The sequence below is a fragment of the Vulpes vulpes genome, chromosome 9 (assembly GCF_048418805.1).
Source record: "Vulpes vulpes isolate BD-2025 chromosome 9, VulVul3, whole genome shotgun sequence".
Taxonomy (NCBI): Eukaryota; Metazoa; Chordata; class Mammalia; order Carnivora; family Canidae; genus Vulpes; species Vulpes vulpes.
The window spans coordinates 73,979,629-73,994,464 of record NC_132788.1 but is presented as its reverse complement, the minus strand read 5'-3'; the positions used below and the strand labels follow the sequence as shown (position 1 = coordinate 73,994,464).

The following is a 14,836-nucleotide window of genomic DNA, read 5'->3' as shown; positions in this document are numbered from 1 at the left end:
AAAGATCACTCTGTAGCCAGACCTGGAACTGAGTATGTAGAGAAATTCCATCACCTCCTTCCTTCAGACACAGTAATCACTCCACTGCAGGATGGAAAGAACGTTTGTGAGTCACTTAAAAAAAAAGAAAGAACTGACAGCGGGTGATAGGACTAGATGTGTAGATGCATTCATACAGAATCAACAGCATTCCAAGGCAGTGAGTTTTCCAATATTAATGCCAAAGGGGGGGACAAAAGTTATTTACAAATGGAGCACTTGGTTATCACAAGAAAATGGAAAAGTAAGCTAATCTCATAGAGGGATTTGATCAAGGAAAGATTCTAATGATTGTGTAAATATTAGATACAAAAAGAACACACTATAACAGACCATCAAATCATGTTACTAGCGTCATAAATTAAAAAATAAAAAGAAAACCCACTTCCCCCATTAAAATTTTAATATATGGGGGTAACAACCATCAAAAAATCATCAGAGGAAAAAAGAATCATCAGAGAGGCCTTAACAGTCTCTTTGCACCAGTCACTGTTTGGTCTACTTGATGAGAATGCAAATAAGGGTATAGACTAAACATTCATTGATAGTTGATTCCTTTGACTTGACCCCACCCCCTGGCCCTGAGCAGGTGGGGCTGAGAGCAAAGCCTTAGGTCACCTGGGACACTGGATTTGAATCAGTGACCTAGAAGGGAAAGGTTCCCTGTCACTCCATCCATCTTCAGAGTTGTTTTTTTTTTTTTTTAAGATTTTATTTATTTATTCATGAGAGACAGAGAGAGAGAGGCAGAGACATAGTCAGAGGGAGAAGAAGGTTCCTGGTGGGGAGCCTGATTCAGGACTCGATCCCGGGACCCAGGCATAACTATCTGAGCCAAAGGCAGATGCTCAATCACTGAGACACCCAAGCACCCCATCTTCAGAGTTCTAAAAACTGGAGAAAGTACTGCATACTCTGAGGGTATTCCACAATAACTGATATTTAGAAATGGATGGATTTCTCAAAATGTTCCATGGTTTTTGGAAATGAATTTAGAAGACAATATATAGATAGATATGGTGAAAAATTAGAGCAGAGGCAACCTCATGTTTACAGCCCTCCAAAATTGTGTATTTGAGTTGAAATCCAAAAGTACAAGAAATGAAAAAGTCAAAGATATCTATGGATACCGTCCTACCTCCACAAGGAAATGTGGCCCATGGGCAGTGTCATCCACCGGTGTGGGGGTGGGGAGGGATGAGGCCATGACACAGCACCCCTCTGCCACCTGGACCACTACAATTTATTTATCATCCATACAACCTGACTTCTAGATCCACTCAAGCTGGGTTTCCCAAATCCTTTCTGACATGACTTTAAGTTCTTCATGCTATATATAGGATGGTTATCACTGCTATGACCCTTAATACTGAAGTTCTTTACTTTGGCTTTACTGTAAAATGTAACAAATAATGTAAAGACCTGACATGGGTATGTTGGGAGTTTTTTTTTTTTAACATTGGTAATCAGAGTGTGTTTTCCCAGAAGAAAAGGTGACAGGAAGTATTTTCTTTCCTTCTTCCTTTCTTCCTTTTCTTCTTCTTCTTCTTCTTTTTTTTTTTTTTTAAAGAACTGGGATGAAACGAACAGAATTGTATCACTGTGCTCTTGTGCCGTGATTTGCCAGCGTTAGTGCTTTAGGGCTCAAACACGATACCATACCCCAAGTACAGGAGACACAGACACCGAACTATCAGAAGGCCCTAAACAGGAGGAGACATTCTGCTACAAGTCCCACCCCCAAAGGAAATCCAGGGGCAGAAGGGGGTCAGAAAACCCTGTATTTATTTGCAGTTATGAGTAATTTTTATTATTTAACTATCCACATAGAGGATACTTGCCGCCAAAGAAGGTAAAGGTTAGGAATTTTCATGAGACAAAAAGAAAAAGGCTATCTATGATCCTCTTGCAAAATCAGCTGAAATAAGTTTAATGGCTATAAACAGCCAGGAAGTCTGTTTGAAGTCTCTTATAAGAGGAGACAAAAACCCCCACTATCATACTCCTACTCCATACACCTATTAACATAGGGGCCTATAACCATCTTGTTGAGGCACTGGTTGGCTGCTCCTTGCTGGAGCCAGTGCCAGACACTGAATCACCACCACTGAGTCTCCGGCACCTGAGTTGTCTTTGGAGGGATTCCATCCAAACACTGCCCAAGCCTGAGCCTGTCTAGCTTGAACGAGTCGGCAAGACCACAGCCTGGAGCGCCATGACCGTGGGCAACACTAGCGTTGCAATGAAGTAAAACAGAAGTCAAGTTTACTAGAAAAGGCCTAAAATGTTAAGTTAGGGGCTGCATCAAACCTGTTTCTCCTTGTTAATGAAGGACCAGATTGTGCCCCAAAAGAAATACAGGAGCCCATTTCTTCACCAAGTTCCCAAAGTAGAAAATAAATAAGGGGGTCAAATGCAAGGATAAATGAATCAAAGGGATCTATTAACTTGCTGTGTTAACCTGTTGTTTTCTGCAATTGTCTTTTATGGGGATGCAGCCCAGTAACCCTCATTATGAATAATCCAGATTCCTATCTTTTCATACCTGTGATGAGACCTGCTACTTTTGAAGCTTGCAGAAGTATCTGGCTAGACTAATGTTCAAAATAATGGAGAGTTTTCTATGATTTGTTTGAGTTTTTGCTCAAACAAATATGGCACCGTATTCCTTTGCTTCTTGTAATATAAGTCACACAAGCTTGGGATGCCCTACGAAAGCTCTGCTTTGCAAAATACCTTCCCTCCCTCACCTGAATGTTGGGGGAAAGAAGCAAAAGTGAAAGCCAATTTAGAGGCAACATTCTAACTGAAATGAAAGACAAAAGAAAGAAATAAAAGTGGAAAGAGAAGAAAGACCCAAACAGACTTAATAATCTAAAATTTGGAAATACTCATTCTTGGCCAAAGTTAACCAGGACAATAATCATCATCAACATCATCTCCAATAATTTACATTTCTCACAGCAGTTACTGCACATAGCAAAGATTACACTAGTATAACAATTTAAGAAATAAGGATCACCTAGAAACAAGTAGTGAGAGTAGAAACTCCCCCAGTTAGGGTACTAAAATAAAAACAATGTGTCAAATTGCTTACCATGTGCCAGACACTACCCAGTTAGTTGCTTTAGGCTTATTATCTTATGTCTTATTCCTAACACCTCAAAGGGAAGCAGGGCAAGGTTTTATTATTACTGATTTAAAGTGGAAAAATCATGAGATGATGGGGAGGTTCGGTGACTTGTCCAAGGTCACAAGTCTAGCAAATGGCTAGGACTGAAAAACAAAAACAAACAAACACCGACTCATGAGAACTCCATACTCACATTCTACCAAGGTCACTGGTTAGACCAAATATGACTGCAGGTAATTCTGGCAAACGGATATGCAGCCCTACAGAGCCAAACATGCATGAATGAATGCAGGCCCTTTTGTTTTCAAGATGAAGGGAAAGGCCTCTTTCCAGTATCACATCTTTTAATGTAACTTTACCTGCCTCTTTTTCCCACACAAAAGACTTGCTTTTCTCAACCAAATCCTTCCATTCCCAGGACTCTTGGTACCATGGCCACACTTGCATATTTGCTCTCTCTATTCTCTGCCCACATTTATAAAGCATCCAGGTGTCTTTTCCATTTAAATCTACCTTTTCCAGACAAATATTGTATGATCTCATATATATATATGTCAAATTCATAGAAGGAAAGCAGAATTGTGGCTGCCAGAGATTGGAGCATGGAGGAAGTGGGTAGATGTTGGTCAAAGGGTACATAGGTTTAGTTAGTTACACAGGATGAGTATGTACTAGAATTCTTATGTACAGCATGGTGCCTATACTTCATAGTACCGTATTGTGTGCTTGAAATTTGCTAAGTGGACAAGTCTTTGTTTTTTAAAGATTTATTTATTTAAGAGAGAGAGAGAGCGCAAGCGCACACTTGAGAGAGAGCAGAGGGAGGAGCAGTGGGAGAGGGACAAGCAGACTCTGCACTGAGCAGGGAGCCCAACCTGGGGCTCAATCTCCCAAACCTGAGATCATGACCTGAGCCAAAATCAGGAGTCAGATGCTTATTAACCAACTGATCCACCCAGGGGCCCCACTAAGAGGATACCTCCTACATTAATACTCATTACACACACAAAAGGGTAACAATGTAGAGGTGATAGAGAAGTTAATTTGATTGTGGTAATCTTTTCACAATGTATACATGTGTATAAAACATCACGGTGTATACCTTAATTTTTTTTTAATTTTTATTTATTTATGATAGTCACACAGAGAGAGAGAGAGAGGCAGAGACATAGGCAGAGGGAGAAGCAGGCTCCATGCACCGGGAGCCCGACGTGGGATTCGATCCCGGGTCTCCGGGATCGCGCCCTGGGCCAAAGGCAGGCACTAAACCACTGCGCCACCCAGGGATCCCTGTATACCTTAATTTATATGCAATTTATGTCAAAGATATCTCCATCAAGTTATCAAAAAATTTAAAAGTGAATTTAAAAATTAATAAATTCTACCTTTTCCTAAAAACTTTGCTTTTGATCTCATTCCATCGAGCAGCAGTGTTCCCAGACGTCCTGTGACCCAAGGGACCGACGAGAGTCCTGAATGCCTTTAGTGCCCTAAGCTTCTTTGGCTGTGATGGCAACCCCCAAGCAGGCTGACTGAAAGGAATGAGCACACCCGGCGACCTCTGTTCTCCCTCACACTGGGCTTCACCTCCCTACCTAGCCAAGTTCAGTCAGCTTCCCTTATGATACTGATGCTGTTGCCGTCATCCCTTGATGCTCATTCCTTCCCCCGAGCCCTATGGAGAGGCTGAGCTACAAGAGCACAGATTTCTTCTCATGAATTAACACAAGTCCAGCCACAGCTCTGGCCCTGGACACCTGTGTCTATGTTCTGCATGGCTTTCAGGTCCCGCCTACCTGGCATGGCTTTCAAGGTCCAGCATGATTGATGGCCCATGTTTTTTTTAACCTACTGTAGATTCTCATACTCTGCTATAACCACTTGCTTTTTGTTGGGAGGGGGGTATTAAGTCACTATAATCTCTCTTTTTTTAAGATTTTATTTTTATTTATTTATCTGAGAGAAAGAGAGAGTAGAATGGAGAAGGAGAGAGAATATAAAGCAGACTCCATGCTGAACACAGAGCCCAACGCAGGGCTTGATCCCACAACTGTGAGATCCTGACCTGAGTGGAAACCAAGAATCAGATGCTCAACCTGAGCCACCCAGGCACCCCCCATTACCTTTCTTTAAACATTTTTTTTCTCTGAATGCTTTTTTCCTCTTAGTTTTATTGAGATATACTTAACATATAATACTGTAATAGTTTTTGGTGTATACTGTGATGATAGATTAGACATAGATATTGGTATGTTTTGATATCTTTATGACATATATAGATACACAGATATCTCAAAATGATTACCACAGTAAGTTTAATTAACATCTATCACCTCACATAGTTACAATTTTTTTCCTTGTAATGAGAACTTTTAAGATCTACTCTTAGCAACTTTCAAATATATGATACAACATGGTTAACTTTAGTCACCATGCTGCACATTACATCCCAAGAACTTATTTATAACTGTAAGTTTGTAGCTTTTAACAACCTTCACTCCCCTGCCAACCTCCCTCCTCTGGCAATCACCAATCTGTTCTGTTTTTATGGGTTTAATTACATTAGATGCCACATATGAGTGAGGTCATACAGTATTTGTCTTTCTCTGTTTGACTTATTTCACTCAACACAGTGCTCCTCAGATCCATCCATGTTATTGCAAATAGCAGGATTTCCCTCTTTTTTATGGGTGAATAATAGTCCATACATACCACATTTTCTTTATCCATTCATCCATCAATGGACACTGAGGTTATTTCCTTGTCTTGGCTATTATGAATAATGGTGCGATGAATGTGGCAGTGCAGGTATCTCTTTGAGGTAGTGATTTCATTTCCTTTGGATATATATCCAGAAGTGGAATTGATGGATCATATAATAGTACTATTTTTATTTTTTTTAAGGAACCTGCACACTGTTTTCCACAGTGGCTGCACCAATTTACATTCCTGCCAACAGTGCACAAGGGTTTTCTTTTATCCACATTCTTGCCAACACTTGCCATTTCTTGTCTTTTTAACAACAGCCATCCTAACAACTGTGAGGCACTATCTTCTTGTGGTTTTGACTTGCAATTCCAAATAACTGTATTCTTAAAACTGCCTTGGTTCCTGGTTAAGGGGTTGAGGAAGATAATAATAAAAGTTGTAATTCTTTGACTATTTATTACCAGACAGGTACTGAACAGTACAGACACATTATCTCATTTAATTTTCACAATTCTTTGAGGTATTATTATATCCAGTTAAGGGGCACCTGGGTGGCTCAGTGGATTAGGGGCCCAACTCTTGATTTTGGCTCGGGTCATGATCTCAGGATGGTAGGACTGAGCCCTGCATCAGGTTCTATGTTCAATGGAGGAGTCTGCTTGAGGATTCTTGCTCCCTCACCCTCTGACCCTCCCCCGTTCATGTTCTCTTTCTCTTAACAAAACAAAATCTTTAAAAAAAATCAATTATTACACCCAGTTAGCAGATAAAGAAACATAGGAACAGAGAGGTTAATTATAAGCATTATATGAAGTATGCACAGAAAGTCTTCAGCATAGTACCCATACGTGATAATTACTTATTAAACGTAACATATCACTACAGTACCTTACCCCATACATACAAAAATATATTTCCCAATAATCTCAAACTAGTCATTTTCCTCTTTATGGGAACAATGAGAAAACCACAGCACCCTCTGTTGAACCAAAAGGCATCAAAGGCAGACACTGTTCATTGTGCAGAAAGCAAACTGAGGGCAAGGAGGGATGTGCGATAGGCCCGTGACCACATAGATGACTTGCAGCCAAGAGTCCGGCTCCTTCTGTTGGCAAAGGCACATGCACAAGCATGGCTCTTTCTGACCCTCACTAAACCCTCACCCAGCCTTGCCCTGACTCTTAGAATAATGCAACAGGAATGGCCGCCTCGTGCTAGCGAGAGATGATGCTACTCATGCTGCTGCTGCTGGTGAAGAGAAGATGATCACTAACACTGAATGCCAACTGTGGATCTGGCTTGCTTCTAAAGCGCTTTTACATAAACATAACGTTTACATGATATGCCAAAGGTCACACAGTTTGGATTAGAAGCCCTGCACTTGTACTTCGGGAATGACACAACCCAAAATGGCCACTAATCCACAGATCCATGGATTTGGAATTCTTCCATTCTCAGAGGACCAGAACTACTTGCTAAACCTAACAAATCTTTGAGGAAAGATGTAGACCTGGTTAGAAGAACTAAAGCCAAGGAGGCAACTTTATAGGAAACTTTTTGAAGGCTGTATCTTTTATATAAATACAAATAGATACGCTCCCACCGAAGTACAGAATGTGGCAAAAGGAAAATAGATCGGATCGCTCTGGTCAAGGAATTAAAAACATTTTCTTAAAAAGGAGATTAAAAAACAAAACTGTGATCAGCAGATGGGCAGCTGTGTTCACTGAGTTGTGGTCATGAGTGCGACAATGATTCTTGGAACTTTCAGTAACCACAGTTTAGTATAAGGTGGACCTTGAGTCTTCACGCATGAAGAAATAGGGATTCTCTGGGAATTTGGGGGAATTACTGACCTTGAGAGAATCACAGCAATTCCAAAGAAAAAGAAGTTAGCTTTACAGAATATTAATATATTTACACAGAAGCAGCACACGTGGTGGTGGAGGAACCATCAGTCATTCTATCCAAATCCGAACCCCTTCGGAGCTGAGCCTGATTTGAACCACCACAAGTTCCACCACTTGCTAGATGCGTGACCTTGGGTAAGTTACTTAACCTCTCTGTGCCTCCATTTCTTCAACTGTAAGAATGGGAGGAGATAACAGTTCCTACATCACAATTAATGCAGGTAAAGTACACAGGCTCGGGCCTGACATGATTCAGTAAGTGACTCTTCAGTGACTTCAAAAAGTGCTTTATTTACGATCACTGATTATGAAAGTAATAAGCTCATAGTAGAAGATAGAGAATGCATACATTACTTAGGAAAATAAAAAATAAAGTGTCATATCATCACCTACATATTGATGCACTGTCGACCTTTGGGAGTATGCTAAGGGAAGTAACTTTTTTTGAAGCCAAACTGGAATATTATTTATGGTCTTTTGAAAATTACTTTTTAAAATTAAAAACACATTTTTTTAAGAGGGAGTTTTCAAATCTAATTTCTATACTCAGGTTCAAATAAACAGTACCGGGGACCAAACAACCTAAATACTACCACCCTACTCTAGAGACTTCTGAAAAAGCTTTCAACAAAAGTCTTTAAACAGCAAATAGCACATGACTAATTTTTTCACTGTGCTTAGTAACCATAGCAGGGAGGCTTAAGACACATCAGAATTAAAGAATCACATAGTAACATCCAGAGTTAACAGAATGTTTCAATTCTTTTGCCCCCCAAAACACTCGACTACCAAGTAACTTCTGACTCAACTTTGCACAGCCAATAAGCAGTGTCTGTTTCTTTGCAAAGAACAAACGAACTTGATTTTTGTGGAAGTTAAAGAGCCAACATCATATTGAGTTAATGTGAAATAAAACAAGAATAGAAAATTCCAGCCCATGCTGTATCTTAAAAAACGACAACAACAAAATCCTACCTTCAACCCTAAATAGGTTAAAATTAAGTTTCAAATACTCTTCCCTGGCTCCTCCCTCTCCACCATCAATACCACGCAAGAGCTGTATTTTCCAGTCCAGTTTCTTCACGGTAAAACACTTTCTCATGAGACTGCCTGTGGTCAGGGCTGAATATGGTACCGGAAAAATGCTTCTCATGGCATCTAGATCATACCCATTCCAAGTCTAGCCTGACCATTAAGTACAGACACACCCGGAAATTGTAAACTATTTTAACAACAGGACCTTTCCCCACCTCAAAAGTGGGATAATCTTTGCAGCCTACCTATGTCCCAAGGGTGTTCTGAGTATTAACAAGTTAGCATTAGTCAGGCACTTTGATTTCACAGACAAAGGGCTCTATAGAAGTACAAAGTATGATTATCCAACCCAGCCGCCTTCTGGAGAGTCACCCAAGATGACAACAGAGAGGAGGGGGAAAGACTGTTGCTTCCATAGCTGCCCTCTCCTAAGCAAAGCCACCTCCCAGTCACATACATCCCGGGCCAGACTGGTGGGGGCTGTGCTGTGTTTGAGTGTCTGCTGCATTGTTCCCTTATATAGTCAATGAGGAGGGAATCCCTCTGTGTGCACGTTTCCAATCCACATTCCAAAACAGTATAGGCAACGGGGCAGATTTTCAACTGTGATTTATACGGCCTGATATGACAGGGCCAGGCACTGTGTTAGGATTGTGCCCATCTCTTCTTCAGGATGTGTATGGAAGAGGAAGCTTCTGAAGACTACTATCCTCGAAGTTATTGCAAATGTGCTGGTGTGTGCACGTATATCAGCACGGGCTTAAGTACAGAGAAGGTCTACATACAGTTATGCAAACCCCACCTTAGAATTAAAACAACAATAAAATTCTAGTTTTGGCATGCTTGCTTTAAAATCTACATTTAATGTAGATCTGAGCCTTTGCCTCTGTCTCAGGAGGCGCCCCAGATCTGATCTAACAATCCTGAAGACCATTACATGCATTACATAACACCGAAGTCTGGAAGGTGTTTTAGAGGGACAATGAGGCACATGTTGTTATTTGGCATTATAGTATCTCCCTGGCGCTTTTAAAGAAGAGGAGCAAAAGCTGGCCTCTAATAAAGTCAGCTGAATACTGGTCACAGAAACTCTAGTATATTTTCCTTTACCTCAACTGTTCATGTTTAGATCTGAAGTCAGAAAAGAGCCTTCGGCAACACTGCAAGAGCTACTGATTTGTCCAATACCGTTACTGTTGAAAACACACACACACACATACACACACATACACACACACATACACATACACACACATCATAAACGTAGAGCTACTGAGGCAGGCATAACTAAGCAGAGCATCTAGAAAAGCCTAACTGCTGAACAACTAATCCTGGGAAATCCTGCACCATAAAACCATACACCGCAATAGATTAATTCTTAGAAAAAAGCCTGGCAAATTTCTCAGAAGTCAAAAAGGCTCCTGAGTCCTAAGGGTTAACTCACATGCCTTTAAAAAAAAAAGACACATATTATTTCCTTTTATCATAAAACAATGCATTTATTATTTTCTGTATATCTGTTAAAGGGCATGGCTTTCTGAGTGGAAAACAAAACAGAACTTGGTCACATGTTTATTTGCTTCAGCTACTCCCTTCCCCTTCTGATAAATAATCAAACATGCCATCCAGAAAAAACAAAACCAGCGAGCTGGGAAATTTGATGGTCATCAAATAGACTGAGATACCAAGAAAAGCAGCCCACTGTTCCCACACTGAGTTTTCGGCCCCCACACCTACACTAACATCTGAGTAAATACCTCCAGTCACTCTTTCCATTTTCCCTGCAATTACTCCTACTGTTAAACAAATTGTCCTTAAGGCAGTCGCAAACATAATTTTTTTTCCTGCAAAGTAGAACAACTTCTGAACATTAAAAAAAAGCCAGCATAGCAATAGCAATAGCTCAATACACACACGCGCACACACTTATTTATTTTACTTATTTAAATATTTCTTCCATTAGAGGTTCGGACAACTACAGAGCTTATTTCTTTCTCTATTCTAACAGATGCTGTTTTGGACAATAAAATTTAAGGATATTTAGTCTGGGGACTAACAAACAAGCTTCAGAGTAATAACAATTCCCTTAAGATCAAAAGAGCTAATTTTCCATTTCCTGTCTATTCCCTGACCAGTACATGGTTAAAAAAAAAAAATTAGCACCTGGCTTACCAATTATAGTGAAGTTGGGGGTCAGGGTGGGGGGAGGGGTGCGGGGGGAGGAGGGGGAGGCACAAGGGGACGACGACGCCATCAGACAGGAAAAGGTGGAACCCTTTAAAAAAATATCAAACCATGTGTTAAGAAACTCATTTCAACAGAAAGGACTCGGAGAGCAATCCCATCCACTCTTCCACACAGAGCGAAGCAGCAGCCCAGGTCCAAGGGCTTTCCCTGCCATACTAATTACCCACAATGAGAATTTTGAAAAGAGCTTTCCAACATCAAAGTTAACAACCATCGCGGAAAGTGAGGCGGGCTTTCTCTTTCCTTTCGCAGCCCACTCCGTTTAAACAATAGTAATATGAATGAGATAATGACCGTGCTTGTTTCAGCAGCCTGACTTTTATTGGCATGAAATTGGTACAAATATTATCAAGACCGATTCACGAGTGATGACGGTGTCATGATGCAAACATCAGAGGACAATTCTGCAGAGGCAGAATTACAAAGGCACCATCCCTGCACCCTCTTACCACTTGTGATAACAGGAAGAAAAAGAAGGCAACACGAAACAAAGTCGCAAACAAGCTGAGAGGGCTCTGAACTACATTCAAGCTTATAAAACTGTCCTGATCACACTCGGCTGCTTGCCTGGCTGCTTATATATATCCCGAGACCCATCTGAAAGCAAGAGTGAATTAACAAGGAGTTAGAACCAACCGGTCTTCTGAAATCTCTAAAAAGAAAACCGCCTTTGATGGGGGGGGGGGGGGGGGGGAGAAGAGAAAGCAGTAAACAAGTTGGATCATCTTATTTTGCCCTTCAGAGAATGTCTGCGCAGGAGCGGATCCCTAGTCTGAAAGTTTAACCCCGCAAAAATGTTCCTTTTTTTTTTTTTTTTTTCCTTTCTCTGGACACTTACAGAGAAAACGAAGAGTTTGACGGAGTGAGCTCGCACTGTCTGCCTTTGGATTTCCGTCTTCTTGCTGTAGATGGGTTCTGGCTGTTTCTGTGAAGCGGGGGTTGCCGAGTGGTAAAAAAGATGTTTGAATAAACAGGAAGTGCTGTGCGGCTGAAGCACACCCGAGGAGAAAACACACTGGAACATTGCCCTTTGTAGGCAACCTTAGGGACGCTTGCCTCCACAGTAGCTGGCTGGGCTCTCACTAAATGACAAAAGAAACCACAAGAATTCCTCAAGTAATTCTTCACTTTCAAAGTTGAAAGATCAGTTGGAGCTTGCAGGTAATTTTCAAAGTTGCATTTAGCATTTAAAGAAATCTATTAATGCTACACATATCTAAATCACTCCAGGTCTGCAAGCAGCGACACAGCATCAGGAGTGTGCCCTGGCCAGACCGAGCCCTAGCCAGACAGCTCTTTCTCGCAGACAAATACACACCGACAGGGTTTCGGGAAACCTGCTCTTGAGATATTTTTGTGGTGACATTTACATAGGCAGGATGCTTTAAAAAAAAAAAAAACACAGGGAAGAAAGAAAGAAAATCCAGATTCTGCAGACTTTAGAGGAATTTGTCACATGTATTTTTAAAGAACATATCGTCCCGCATTCCCGGGATGTGCCCTTGATCTTGCTTTTGCTGCTTTTCCTTTACATTCTCCTTCTCTGCAATCAACCAAACTACCTGTTTATCTCCAGATGCCTCGCTTGTCTACTCGAACACTCCTTAACCCGCCCCAAACTAATTATCAAAGTCCTGTCTTCCGTCACCCGAGTAACTTGACAGATACTGTAAAGGAAAGTAAACTGCTAAAGGCAGAACAAGTCAGCTTGAAAAATAAGATGAGGAGCCGAACAGCCATATTCAATAAAAAAAAAAAAAAAGGGAAAAAGGGGGAAGGGGAGGAGGAAGAAAAGGATTCCTTCTGAAAATGTATTGCTGTTGTGGCAATGTTCTTCTGCCACGGAAGCAACTGATTTGTTATTTAGCATGGAATGCTGGACTGTCTGTCATCCAGGTGCTAATACTCGGCTAAAATAACTCATTGGGAACTGTCAGTGGGATGTTTACATAGGCCCCAATCTTTTCTTCATGGAAGGAAATTTTTTACTGGAATTCATCTTCTTTTGATCTCACATTCAAAGCAACGGCAGCTTGATAGACATTCAAGTCTGAAAGCAAATCCAGACGCTGAAGATAAACCGCCAGAATATGACAGGCAGAAGCATCTAAAGCTTATAAAAATGAAGAGAACAGCATGTCGCCTGAGTATTACAATAGCAGAAATCAAGAGACATATTAGGTGGAACTGATCAGCCACAAAAACAGTTCAAAAGGCAGATCATAGAAACAGAGGACTAGGCTAGGAGAAAAAAAAAATGGGACAGATCTGGTTTACTGCCTCACCTCCCTTCCGAGCCCCACAGTGCTTCCATGTCTGCCTCTTCACTTTTAGGAGGGGTGGAGTATCCAACTCAAATGTTCCTGTCTAACTCAGCTGGTCCAGTCAGAAACGCGGCAAAAGGTCTCTTTGCAATCTGTTTCCAAAAGGCAGGGGGAAAGGCCGACCCTTACCTTGCTCAGGGTCCAGCATGCTGCATTTTATTAGCATCCCCTGCATCTGCTCTGCAATGCAGTTTCAAAAGACACACAGCCTGGGCGCCATGCAAGTGGGTGGTCAGCAAGAGCATCTCTCCACAGAAGGGCTCTAAGTAGTTCGAGATGGGGCTGGAGAGCTCTAAGGACTCTAGTTCCCTGACATGGCTAGTTATCAAATGAGCACAAACACTCCAGCCTCAGTCACAAAAATAGACAGATGCGTTCAGTCCTAGAGATAGAGAAGTGCTCAACACCTAGTAGCTTTGAAGCCTACTAGTACAATTCCATAAAGGAATTGTATCACAAGATCTTTCTTACAGGTGCACAATCTTCTCTTTTAAAAATAAGCCTCTTACTGTAATCAAAGTCAGTACATGTAAAGAAAAGGTAACTGTCCCAGCAATCCTGTCTTCAGAGCCATTAGTTAACAAACATGACACGAAGGGGTGGCATCAGGTTAGAGGGAAATAGAATTCCACATTATAACAGCCCACGGTTCCTCTTGATTCTGCACATCCTTCTCGGACTACAGAGCCAGATCTCCTGCAGCACCCTTGGCTTTTTAAAAATGCCCCTCCCCTCCTTTTGCATAATAAATCAACAGTAAAATGTAGATTTAAAAAAAATGTACTAACCTATTTAAAAAGATGTAATCAGTTTAAGGGCTCGCCTCATGCAAACAAGATGCCTGTGTAACTTAGTTACAAATGTAAAAAAAACAAACAAGCAAACAAAACAAAAACCCTACTGGATTCTCTGTTCTTAAAAGTTGCCTTCTCTCATGACCACACAGCTGATTTACTAAAGCTGATTATTGATCTTTAAAGTGCCCTGGTTCCATGTAGTAGCGTTGCTACTATTCCTCTCTAACCTAAAACAAAAGTTACTTTTAATACTCCAAAAATTGCCTGACTAAATATTCCATGTTGTTGTAGTTATTACATTGACCCAAAACAGGGAGGTTTACCATGAAAACAAAACAAAACAAAAAACAAAAAAACAACCAGAATGCTAATTCCCTTTATACATTCTAAAACATACTCTTCCTCTACAAAGACTGCTGTCACTTCCATGGTGGGGCAGGGAGCAACCCTCCATTTCTCAGGGCCACTGCAAGTCTTTTTAAAAAATCTGCCATGTATAAAGACCTTCATTAGTATAATTAAATGACTGTTGAGACTTTTTTTTTTGATATAAACAACTTTTGATATGTCATTTAAAAACCTCATAATAATATCATTAAAGAGCTACCATGTTTAAAAGAGAAATTGTCTGCTCAGGGCCAT

General features: G+C 40.9%; 1 protein-coding gene across 21 annotated transcripts in view; it reads right to left on the bottom strand.

Annotated features, from left to right (window-relative positions):
• Positions 1–14,836, bottom strand: part of FOXP1 (forkhead box P1) — a 581,289-nt gene that overhangs the window by 157,372 nt on the left and 409,081 nt on the right. For 2 of the 21 annotated variants that reach the window (XM_025984828.2, XM_072720450.1), the window contains exon 1: positions 11,912–12,822. The exons of 17 other annotated variants lie outside the window; for them this stretch is intronic. In XM_025984828.2, the coding sequence (XP_025840613.2) occupies positions 11,912–12,097 (186 nt within the window). In that variant the 5' untranslated portion in view covers positions 12,098–12,822. Of the gene's footprint in view, positions 1–11,911; positions 12,823–13,526; positions 13,800–14,836 lie in introns of those variants that run through there. 2 more of the 21 variants (XM_025984800.2, XM_025984819.2) reach the window with 2 other exon arrangements.